This window comes from Copidosoma floridanum, unplaced genomic scaffold (genome assembly GCF_036245765.1).
Source record: "Copidosoma floridanum isolate Cflo_tuat_1 unplaced genomic scaffold, Cflo_Japanese_pri ptg000030l, whole genome shotgun sequence".
NCBI lineage: Eukaryota > Metazoa > Arthropoda > Insecta > Hymenoptera > Encyrtidae > Copidosoma > Copidosoma floridanum.
In genome coordinates this window covers 42,042,548-42,055,485 of record NW_028321907.1, presented here as the reverse complement: position 1 = coordinate 42,055,485, position 12,938 = coordinate 42,042,548, and the positions used below count along the sequence as shown (strand labels likewise).

The 12,938-nt window shown below is 28.8% G+C and overlaps 1 protein-coding gene across 2 annotated transcripts; it reads left to right on the top strand.

Moving 5' to 3' along the window:
• The first annotated feature begins 669 nt into the window (after positions 1–669).
• Positions 670–4,943, top strand: LOC149373653 (uncharacterized). 2 transcript variants are annotated; one of them, XM_089597054.1, is made up of 3 exons: positions 670–940; positions 1,028–1,087; positions 2,644–2,729. In XM_089597054.1, exons 1-3 carry the CDS (start codon positions 743–745, stop codon positions 2,650–2,652), a joined length of 267 nt encoding a protein of 88 aa, XP_089453180.1. In that variant the 5' UTR covers positions 670–742; the 3' UTR covers positions 2,653–2,729. The 2 variants fall into 2 exon arrangements, with proteins under 2 accessions (XP_089453180.1, XP_089453179.1); XM_089597053.1 differs by lacking the exon at positions 2,644–2,729 and adding an exon at positions 4,666–4,943 and having other exon boundaries at positions 671–940.
• The last annotated feature ends 7,995 nt before the right edge of the window (positions 4,944–12,938 follow it).

Here is a 12,938-nt window from a genome sequence, read left to right as displayed (position 1 = left end):
CCTGAAAAGTCGCAAAAATTGAAGCAATTTCTAACCAAGCTTCGATCGACTATAGTGTAACATTTTCTTCTTTCTTTCTTTTTTTACGTAGCACGTAAACACGCAAACATCGGTCCCTTTCGCCAAGGAGATAAAGCTTCTTCACGTCCCTCGCAATGTTATCTTTGGAGAATCGTGTTAGTGTACGTTCATCAAAAATGTATCTCTATCGAAAGATGACATTTCTTGTTGTTGGAGCAGTTTTAAGAGATTTTGTAAATAATTTTGATAGCAAAGAACTTTCCAACCCACTGCGCTGAGATGGCTTTTGGTGAAGGTGACGATTTTAACGAGTTTTACCCTTATTTTGACACTCACGCGTACGTAAGAGATGTCCATAGTACCTTTTTACACACATACCTTCTAACAGTAATTATTAAAGGTTCGGAATGGAGAACCGTATTATAAACCTTTGGCTTTAAAAAAAAAGTTTTAGTAAGCAGCAAAAATAAATAGACAATTGTATTAGCTATTTTTCTACAACAAAACACGTACCTAAGCGCACACTAGCGAGTATCACTAACAAAGTTAGCCACGGAAACTTTTAGTAGACGAGATAACGGGTATCAATTATGAACGATAGTGATGTCATGAACGCTACACGTACAGCAGCAACACTGGAAATCGTTTCATTGTTCGTTAGTTGCTTGTGAGACTTTTCTCGCCTATCACCTAAGCAGTTATATCACATTATTTGTGGAAAATGTCCGATGATATGCAGCAGACGCAACTGATGCTTGACGTTTATGACCAAAATAAAGAAGATCTTAAGAAGGCTGGCCTTTCTTATTCCGGCCGTGAGGCTTGTCTGATTATGTCTTCCAGGAACGCTACTGGAGAGTCAAGACAATTGGACCTGATACCAAGCAAAGATTATTACCCTTTATCTGTTGGCGATAAGGTATGTCCATTTTAAAATTGCATTTATATACCTGAAGTTCTGTAAGATTTTTTTTCAAAATTCAATGAAATTTTCTTTTTTCAAAAGAGGGTCCATCAGGAGGAGTTCGACTGTACGGAATTCGACAAAGACACTATTAAGGTCATTGTAAGTATCAAAATTTTTTAAGTTATACCTTTATAGGAGCGTTACGCATGAGGACAAATCAACGGTTTCTGATTAGTTGCCTTGAGAAAATGGTATGACAGAAGTGGATTTTGCTTCATTCTCTCCACTTCGCCTCACCCACCGTGACGTACTTCCGGTCCACTCTACACCACCTAACGCAACCACACTACACCAGACATTTTAAATTTTATCAGTTGTTTTTTTTCCTTCTAATCAATTGAAACAAAAAGGCTCTTACCCACTCTGCTGCAAGCTGTCCCAATTTTAAGATTTAGAGTAGCTAAGCTGGCCATTGTTTTTCTCATGTGGATGTACTCACGCATACGTTTTTACGCACACTTGATCCCCTTCCTTTAAGTCAATTTAAGAACCAACTCGTGGATCCATTTGATAATTGTGCAAGTTTATCCAAAAGTAATCTTTTATACCAAAAGAAATAAGGAGATTTCTAAAGATCGTATAAATGCAATTTTACGTTGTTTTTTCACAAAGTTACATGTTTAAATGCTATTTTTTAAAACTACACATAAAAAAAGGGTAAAGTTAAAAAATCAGCAAGTTTTCGGGGCGTTTTTTTACATTATTTCGAATGAATGTTCGATGTGAATAATACCTGTTCAAAGAAATCTATGTGTGATGAACGTCCTAAAGAGACATTCACTGGCATGTACTACGACTTTATTGAAAATAACGGTATTACAAGATGGTTTTCTTATTTATTAGATAAAATTACATTTTGAGCTCAATAAAGACCAGAACTAAGTGTGTGAGCGTTATGTTTGAGATATAATTAGCGTAAGCAGTAGGAAGTTGACTTTTAATAATAAAAAAAAGATCTGATGAAAGAGTTCAGTCTTTTACTGGCCAGCCTATATATTATTATTATTGAATTGTGCGCTTATATATTGTTTATAACCGTTAATTTATTAAATATTAAAATAATAACTGAACCCATGCTCAATCAATGTTGGTATACTAATCCATACGATAATTGTACCACCTATGTACACAATATTGTTTCAGAGAGGATATTTTTATACTCAGAATTGTAGTGTATTCTATATAATTTAATAGACTTTTAACTGTATTTTCTTTGTCTTTTTCTTTAATAAATTTTTAAGCATTTATGTTTTGTATTAGTTATCCTAAAATTAGGTAGAATAGTCTATGAAGATTTCCAGGGAGCAGAAAAATCATCAAATTAATGAATTTTTTGTTAAGAAGTGTCGAAAATGTGCATGAAGTTGATGTTATTCAAACTTTAATAATTAAGTAAATAAGATCTAAATAAACAGTTTCGTTTAAAATCTTTTTTTTTTTAACCTTTGAGTCGAAAACATAACTAGATATAATTTGTTCAATATGTGATTATCTTTCAATTTATGTTGGTAAAATCATATCACACCTACTGTTTAAAAAGTTATAGGGCAAAAAAGTACGAAAATCGCTTTTTAAAATTTTAATTTTACAAATTTATGAATTTAAAGATTTTTAATAGAAAGAGTTAAACATTAAAAATTTGTTACCACTTATAGGGATCCTGAACCATACAAAACGATTTTTATCTTATATGGAAAATGACATCACAAAACGATTATTTATTTCAAATTTTATTTGGCTGCTCTGGATCAAGTCTTATTATGTTATTATGAATGAATGTTATTAATGACGCAAAGGACTTTGATTTAAAATAAATTAAATTTTTTTTTTAATTCTGACTCCAATTTTTTAGAAAATTCCATTATGTAAGATTGTTAAATAAATTGTTAAAACTTTTTGTTGAATTGTTACATTTTACTGTAACGCAACCAATTTTACTCAATAAAGTATACTTTTATACGAATTAAAAATTATAATAACTGTATCAACGTGCTTTTAACGATACTTACTATCATTTTCATGTTTTTTTACAATTGTTTATCTTGAGCTGTTTTTCAATCTTAAAAGAATTCATCTATTTCGGCTAAATATTTTTAGATACTTATTTAAATTCATAATTGTTACATTCATTACCAATAACTGAGCAAAAAAGATTATACTTGCGAATACTATGACATGCTATGCATTAGGGTGTCTGCTTGCTAAATAAAAAAATTATGGCGCTTAATGAAAACGTATTGTAATTAATTTATACTGTTTTTTAACATTATATGTTATATTCTTTATGGATCTGAAAAAAACATTTTAAAATTTTCTTCATGTTATGAGAAAAACATGTATGAATAACAAAAAATATTTTATATTTTTTGATTTTTTGGGTTCGGAATGTAGTGGCTGTCGCAACTACTAGTATGATCATTAACGATTTTAATTATCTTGTGCTCTATTCTCTGAGATTCCCCTATCACATCCTCATCCTCATCTTTACTTAAAGAAACCGTTTTTTTTAGATAACCTTAATGTGTGCCTTATAGTTTCGTCAAAGCAAAAACTGTAAGCACTCATGAGTCGTCTAGGAATGAGTGGCTGCAGAGTGTCAACAGAAAGTAACGCTAAATAATGTAAATGCATTTTATCGCATACTGACGAAAAGTTTATTCTTAATCCAAAGTGTGTACAACGTTTCGGTTGTATATTGACAACCCTTTTCAAGCAGAAAGCAAGCTTACTTTTTGCTTACTTTTTGCTTAAAAGGGTTGTCAATATACAACCGAAATGTAGTACACATTTTGAATTAGGAATAAACTTTTCGACAGTATGCCATAAAATTTATTAACACTATTCATTTTTTTCTGCTGTCGTTAAATTCAAGAAATTAAGAAAGTAACGCTTTTAAGAAAGTTATACTGTTAAAAAAAAAGACCTTAAACAAATAAATGCATACAACGTATCGTTCCGAAATGAGTACAGCACGTCAAGTGTTGAAGTACAATATTTTTTAATTGATATTAATGTGTATAAAAATGTATTAATTTACGTAAATCAACAAAAAATATTCTGCAAAAGTAGGAGAATTTATTATTTGAGTCGAAACAACGAATAGAATTTAGGCAATCGTAATAAAGTACGCTACCAATAGTGATAAAATACTTGCTAAAAATACGTCATTGACATTTTTTATTCGTATTAAAATATACTCTATCAAGTAAAACTGGTTGCCATTCGGTTAAATGTAAAACATCAAAGTTCAGGTATGAATTTTAAATCTTAAAGATTTTTGATTAAGTAATGAATAAGTTAATGAAATTTAAAAACTCGAATTTCTTGATAGAAATTTTCGCACTTTTTACACTAGGTATTACTTTGCAGTAAACAAACTAATCATAGTATCCTTTGGTAGATAAACAAATAACAAAAAGTTATCGTTGGACATTTTTAATATGGTACCTAAAAAAAAGATACACTTAAAATTAAAAAAGAAAATCTCATCAATTTTCAGCATTTATTTAGTAACAAACAGAGCAGGTGCGTTTGTTCGTAAACGTATTTTTCTATGTAATCTGGTCAGAATAAAAAGCAATTTCAACAAGTTTTGTCGTAGTTAACAAAAAGCTTTTATCACGTTCTCCATCTACCTGTTCATTCTTGTTAATTAATACAATGCTTTAATTTTTCAGGTCAGAGGAAAATTGGTATTAGTTCAGGGTACCAAGAAAAATCAACTCAACGAAGCCACTAAGACGTTTGACATCCCAGATCAGTGTGATTTGAATAGAGTCGAGGCAGGATTCGACTCCGACGACATCTTGTATATTCGTTTTCCTCCACGGAATGAGGCAGCTGTTGAAGTATAGACACTTTAAAGTGTTTTAAATTTTGAATTATACGTTTCCTCAGTGAAAGAAAAGATTACGTAAAAAATAAAAGGATACAATGATGTCATTTTATTAATTAATTTTAAGAACGAAGTTCTTTATGTCGCGTGTCTTGGGAGGCTGCACCAAACAATTAATGTTTTATTTAAATATAATTGAATGAAAAAATTTAGGTTCAAGAAATAATGAAATTAAAAATAAAAAAAAAAAAAAATGAAAATCAAAAAAAGGTGCGAAGACATAAAAAATTCAATGAAATAATAAAAATGAAATAAATAAAAAAAAAAAAACAAGAAGATCAAATAAAAAAGATTTAATAATAAATGAAATAAAAGAAATTAAAAAATAAAGGTAATTTTTAAAAATTAAAAAAATTACAAGAAACAAATTAGCGGGTATAAATAGGTGATGGGACCCACGGTAAGAACGAAGTTCTTTAAACATGAGATGAGAATAAAGAATCAAAATTTTTCAGGTAATAAAGGGGTTACGAGACCCACAGGAAGAACGAAGCTCTATAAAAATAAGTATTGCATCCATATAGCTCAGTAAAACAGAAACTTGAAAAACGAATAAAAAAAAAATAAATTAAAAAAATTAGTTCAGAACGTATAATGGTTGAACTTTAATTTCATTATTTATTTAATTTTTTATCAACAACTATAAACAAAATTCATTGGAGATTTTGTAGCACTAAGCCTATTAATTAAATTATTTAAATCATTTCACGAGTCATATTGCAAGTAGATTTTAAGCAAAAACTGACCTATTTTGTCTATAATCTTTCGAAGAATCGACAAACGACAGTTGGAATCCTTTGTTAGCCGTCTATAAATATAAAAGAAAAAAGTTGATAATGGATCCATAAAATAATATGAAAACACTAATCTGATCATTCTCTTTTAATATGATTACTGTTGTAATTTTTGTAATTCGGTGATGAAAACGAGTAACTACGAATTAAAAAATACTGACTTATTTGTCATAAATGAAAGTCTGATTCATACTTGAACTTTTTTTTATTGTTTCTTCATAATTAACAAAAACTTTTATATGATGTCTACATTTCCACTACAAAAAACTTTTTTCTTTCTTAAATCCACACCAAGTATCACCACTAATTCACTTACAAGCAAAATTTGAATACATTTAATCATCGTACTTCTATCAGACAATTTCAGGGTACTCAGCTTTCCTCTTAATATTAAATTTATTCGTTTTTGATTTGCTACGTTCTTATAAAATTCAATAAACTATAAAATATTACAATTATACTAAAAATGGTGATTTACTCCATTTCTTGAGATAAATCATATATGCGTTAGATTTAAGGCTTATTTTCGTTTTTGTTAAAAAATGCTTTTTATGGGGTATAAGGCCACGGAGGGCGTGGTTGCACATCCCTGTATTGAGAATAAACTGAAAACTTTTTGCCATTGTTGTATAAAGTATTGGTTTTCTTAGTTTTCCTAATTTTTTTGATCTTCTTACAAGGTTTTTTTACTAAATATAATATTAAGTGTCTGTAATACTTTTCGAATAAAAAAATTATAAAGCTTATGACAAATCCACTAATCAATAACACTAGCAATGGAATGATGTCGGTAGTACTTAATTGTGGAGTTGATTGATCTTTTTCGGTATCTTTTATTAAAAAATGTGATTTTTTTTCCCAAGATAGTAAACCATTTTCTCTGTATTTCTGTATGCTGAAAAAAAAAAATAGTATGACTTTTAATTAACATATATTCATCAAAAAATACTTACTGATGGTTTAAAAATTTTAAGAGTGGATCTCCTTTTTTCAAACTAAGGACCACTTTTCTAGGTAGACCAAGTGGAAAAGCTAAGAGTTTGCAAAGAACCGTGTAAGTAGTTGGTTTTTTAATAAAGCCAGTTGCATAAAAAACTACTCTTTCGTTGCAAACCTGGAACAGAAAAAAATTTTTATTGGTTCGTAATTGGAAAAAATAAAAATATTTTTTACAACACAAATTGAATAAACAAATATGTTATATGATAAAATTCAATTTCATTATTGGTCCATCAGATAGATTTACTTATTTAAATACTCGTGACAGACGAAATAATGGTAGAGACGATGGATTTAGTGGCTTTTAGGTAAAAGATCTTAAAAAAAAAAAAAGAATAAGTGGATGTAGATAACTATAACATATTTTTTTTAATTAAAAAAACAAAACATTTAACAACAAAGGTGTGCCACTCAATCGTCTATAATCAACAGTTCAGACGTATTTTGTAGTATAACTAGTTTTTGCATACAGAGAAAAGTATCCTGTCTGGTTTCATAATTCCTGGCTTGGAAAAAAAGTAGCATGTGAAGTTTAAATAACGTTAGTCTAGAACGTATAGGGAAAATATGTTGGACAGCATTATTAAGTGAAATAAAAATTAATGCCTTACTAAAATGAAAAAATTTAATTCAATTGGTAAATTAAAAAAACTATTAGGATACGAATATTTTTAATAAAAGTGCAAATTGAACTTGATCTGTCTAGCATTAACAAAAAGTACTTTCATAACATTTTACTCTCTTATTGAAATTAAGTACAATGAGTAAAAGAACAGAGGCATGATGATCCGAAAAAAGCTGCTAAGGTTATGTTGGCCAACAGTAGGATTTTTTCACCCATGTGACTCCGTACAGAAATATCTTTTAATTTTTGTGGATTCAAAAGTGTTTCTGCTACATTCTTTCATACGTAAATAACAATAAGTATACATGTCTACTGGATAAACTAAATACGTAGTAGAAACATCTTGATAAATACAAATTCTTACTTTCGTAAGCCGAAAATAGTTCGTTTACATGAAAGTTCAAATAGTATTCAACTAGATTCAAACTTTCCAGTTAATCTCTTAATTTCCTTCGATATACGAACACTGCATTGTATTTTTATAGTAATAAAAGGCTTTTCTTATATTTTTAGAACAAAGTTCTTTATGTTGCGTGACTCGGGGGGCTCGAAATTTTTTTTCTGATACGAAAGTGGTTTACTCTTCCTCTCCAGTTTTATCCCCTCACCCCGTCGCCCTCACCTACTGTTCTCTATACACTTTTCCTCTCCCCACTATATATGTATATTTGCCAACCGTGCCGTGTTACTCTTCTGCACACCTTTTTCCACCATTCCCCCTCAAACTCCCAAGCAATTAATTTTTAAACAAATTTATATTTCATTTACCCACAATAATTTTTATTTCACTTTGAATTTTTTTCTTTTACAATTCTAAATAAAAAAAAAAAAAAAAAAAAAAAAAAAAAAAAAAAAAAACAACATTTTCCAATAAAGAGATGTGAACCGTTGACATCCTGCATATAAGGTTTAGTACCTTATCCACTCTGCTACAAGCGCTGCCGACTTCAGCAACTCGGTTTTTTGTACTTATGGTGTGGATCGTAACTATAACATTCTATTTTTGAATGTGTTCACTGATAAAACATTCAATTAAGTATTCGTTTTATAAATTATGTATATTTGTTTTCTAAATAATACATCTAAAAAAGAAAAAAAAAAAAAAATTAAAATAAACATGTAAAATAGAGTTGGAGAACGTATCAATGGTTTTTAAAGGCGCTTATTTCGAATTCGATAAATAAATTATGTTACGTTATCACATAATAACATAAATTAAGTAATTCGTTCAATCACTTATAAATAAATTCTGTAACATCATTATATAAATATACTTCGAGTTTCATATCATTTTAATGGTTTTTATGGGCACTTATTTTTAATTTGATAATTAAATAGTGGCACAATGTCATTGAGTAATTATATAGAAATAAAGCAAAAATTGTATCAATAGGCTATAAAATCGCAAAAAAGTAAATGAAAAAAAATTTTTTTTTTAAATTGATGAAATGAAATATATATATATATATATATATATATATATATATATAACATAAAATAAAATTACAAAAGACATGAATAAAGACAATAGAATGAAAAAAATAAAAATAAAAAAGGGAATGAAAAAAAAAATGCAACAAGAAATAAAGAAAATAAGAAAACAAGAAATTAAAAGAAAAAAAAAAAACAAATGAAAAAATTATAAAGGGAATTAGAACATCAAACCAGGGGGTACTAATGGGTCATAGGACCCACGGTAAGAACGAAGTTCTTTAAACATGAGATGGGTATAGACACAATTTCTCAGGTAACAAGGGGGTCGCTCGACCCACAGGAAGAATGAAGCTCTGTAAACGTTAGTACTGCATTCATGTTGTTTACTAAAACAAAAACTTGAAAAACGAATGAAAAAAAAAAAAAAAAACAATAAGTAGTTTAGTACTCACGATGGTTGAACTTCGTGAGAACCTGTTGCATAAATACAGTACTCACGAAGTTTAACCATCGTGAGTACTAAACTACTTATTGTTTTTTTTTTTTTTTTCATCAACTTTTTTATTTCCCAAGCTCTTATTTTAGGCAACCTCATAGAGACAGCCTGTTTTCCTACCTCTGCTATAAATTCCTACATTACTTCTTATGTGATGAGGTTAAAGAAACATGGTGGAAGTCAGAGGTGTGCAGAAAAATAAAAATTAAGTTGTCAAGTGAGTAAAAACATGTTTTCCAACTATTATTTTTTCGGTTCTCAAATTGGTTACCAATGTAACACTGCTTTAAAATTGCTCTTTTCCGTCGCTCATAAATGCAACTACTCCTAAGCCGTCAAAAATTACGTACATATATGATATTACATTTATTTATGATTTTTCAATTTTTGGTATAACACAAAGAAATTAAAAAGAGAAGTATGTGTCTATAACAGCAAAAAACATGAATTTCAGCAACAAATATGACGGTTACAATCGGGCCAACTAGTCATAAAATCTTTTGCATCACACAAGCTGTACTTCTTCAAGTGATTTTAAATTAAAATAACTCTTACTACTTTTAAAATGTGCCCCGTCATTGTGTCGTCAAAACCACAAAGTTTAAGCATTGGCTTAATGTAATAAAATCTGATATTGAATTTATTCTGGAATAACATGAGAATCAATAATATTTGTACGGTAATGCTAACCTTATTTTGTATAAAAAATTTGTGGAAAATAATAGAACTTTTATTTTTTTTTTACATATTTTTAAAAAATCTCAACATTTAGAGCTCGTGAGAAAAATATTTCAGAGGGTATTTTTTATCGTTTGATCAGCTTAAACATGAAACTCATAAAATTTGAAAAGTTTTATTTTAAATGCCAAAGTAAGATAGAACTGCAAAAAAAATATATGCTTACACTTTGTGCTTTGAAAAAAATTAAAAAATGTTATTAGTTTTCATTAGTTTTTAATGTACATTAAAAATAAGTAGTCTGTAGTACATTTCATTTATGGATCAAGTTTCATCAAGATTGGTTCAAAATTTTTTTTTCAATAATTCGACCTTACAAACTTGATTAGATTTAAGGCACTGAAACATGCTTTTGTCATGGAGCACCAGACCTCATCTCAGCTGTAGCAGAAAAGTTCCCGCATTGAATTGACTTTTTTTTGCATTGAATAACTGGTACATATAGCGCGTAAGCACCGCAAGTAAAGTAAGAATTGAGACGTGTAGATAAATTTTTTATTTTGCAATACTAATAACACACTCGTTGCAAGCATTTACGAACGTTGCAGGTCGATATCTTTATTTATAATAAAGATATTCAATCTCACAAACGCTCAAATTGTTTGGAAACGTAAGCTCTATGCACATATAAAATTTTATAAAATCATTGCTTAAATGCACTAAGGTGTGTGTCTTGCAAGTATGACATAAATTTTAAAAAAACGATTGTTTGAAAATTGAGTTTAAGTTTTCAATAGTACCAATATTACATAGAAGAGAGAAATTATGTAAAATAATCAGGACCTATGTAAAAATACGTTAAAAACCGTCACGATGGACTGAATTTTTCCAAAATTGTTAAGTAATTGCACAATAAGTTTAAAGAGTTTGTAATTCACTCAAGTTCAACGTGTAACGGACTACTTTATCTTCATTGATATTAAAAATAAACATGTTCTTATTTTTCTTTCAAGTAATGAAAATGCAGTATTTCTTTTTTGTAGTTTTATCATATTTTGGCATAAAAATTAAATTGATGACATTAAGCCAAAACCTAACTATTTCACAACAAAACTAAGCTAAAGATGTTTATTAATCACACAGTTTCATCTACGATACGACACAACTAAAACAATTTGAAATATACAGAAGTAGAAATCATTCTGCCCACTATCATAATAAATGATGTACTGGTTCATATTTTTTTAAGCAATTAACAGATAAATATATTTATAAAATAATTACCTGATGTAAGCCTTCTGTAAGATTTGTTGGTAAACTACCGTTTTTCCTTACAAACAAGCTCAAGTTTTTGTGTACATCATCTTTCGAGTCCTAATAAAAACTTATAAAATTAGTTGTCCAACATTTTTGAGATATTTTATAATCTGTCAAAATTTTGAAATTACCAATAAATACTTTGAAAGGTTTAATCCTTTTTGAGCAATTAATTCATAAGTTCCATCTTTGAGGAGACCAGTCGAATCATTAAATGGGATCGTCGGTATCGACACTGTCACAAAGCTGGTAAAACAACCAGCATACATTGAAATAAGAATAAATGCTGTCAGATACAACGACAGTCTTACAATCTTCAGCGAAAGGGGGCTATACTGTACATCTGAAAATTTTGTAAAAAATATAGGAACAGTCGATTTATAATTCTTAATAATTATTCAGTGTTTTAAAATCAAGGGGCTGCAAACTCCAAAGTCTTTTGGTGACTTACGAGATCTTTGAAAGACTTAGAATGACTTATAAAGTCTTTTTTAATGACTTAAAATCTATTTTAATGACTATATGCACTCTTGAAGTCCTGGCAAAAAGTCTGAAGTCTTTTGAAGACTTTTCTTAGAATGACTTACAAAGTTTTTTTTAATGACTTTAAGACTGCGCAGACTCTCGTTTGAAATACATTAATTTTAAGGTTTAAAAAATCATAAAAATCTAAATAACTGAGTGTGTAGAGTTATTCTGTTGTGGCTTATATAATCAGTTTCAAATCAAGATAATTTGTTTTGCCTAGTTAGAGCAACCAAATCGTCTCTTAGCCCTTTAGACTCCTGATGGACACTTTAATTTTAAGCGCTTTTACCTTTCAACTACATTTTTTGTACAAGGGTTTATTTTCACTAGTTAAAGAGCATCTTTTGATTAAAATTTAAAAAAATTTAAAAAAAAGGAAATTTTAATCTAAAGGGCCCAACCCACCAAACACTTCTTTGTTAATCGTTTCCATTTTAGCAAAACTTGTCACGTAGTCGAATATACAGTTAAGTAAAGATGTCGTTAAAATTAAAAAATTTTGTATTATATCAGAACTGGTAATGCCATTTCAGCCCCCTGTTTTTCAGTTAAACAGAAGCTAATAATATAATTTATGTTGTAACTTAAGCAAAACTTAACTTTTTATTGGTTTAAACAATTTTTAAAACCAAATTTTTATAAATGGCGTTTTAATTTTTCGTCGTTTATGGAATAATTCATTTATATGCAAAAATAAATTTGTAAATATGCCACTTATCTTTTTGTATATTAAATGTTACTTTTGTGAAGAAATACTTTACTAGGGCACGCACACCTGGGATAACTTAAACGTAACCTATAATATTATGGTATGTAATAATTTTAAATCATTTAAATAATCTTATGCAATGTAATTAAAACTCACAAAAAAAAGTGTCAATAAATGAATTTTATGCAAAAGTATTTTCAAAAGTGTACCTTCAAATTCCTGGTGACAGAAAATCCGCCATACAATTATAAAACCATCCGATAGTTTATGTATGAAATTTCTTCTATCATTACTCATGCTTATGATTAAAGTACATAATGTTGATGAAAAAATTGTGACAACAATCAAATAAATCCAGATATTCTTGTTGAAAACCTTTTTTAAAAAAAAGTGTCTTTGAGTGCTATAATTAGTAAAACTAAAAAAAAAAAAAACTTTTTTACCTCAAAATATGCGTGCCATGGGATATCCATGG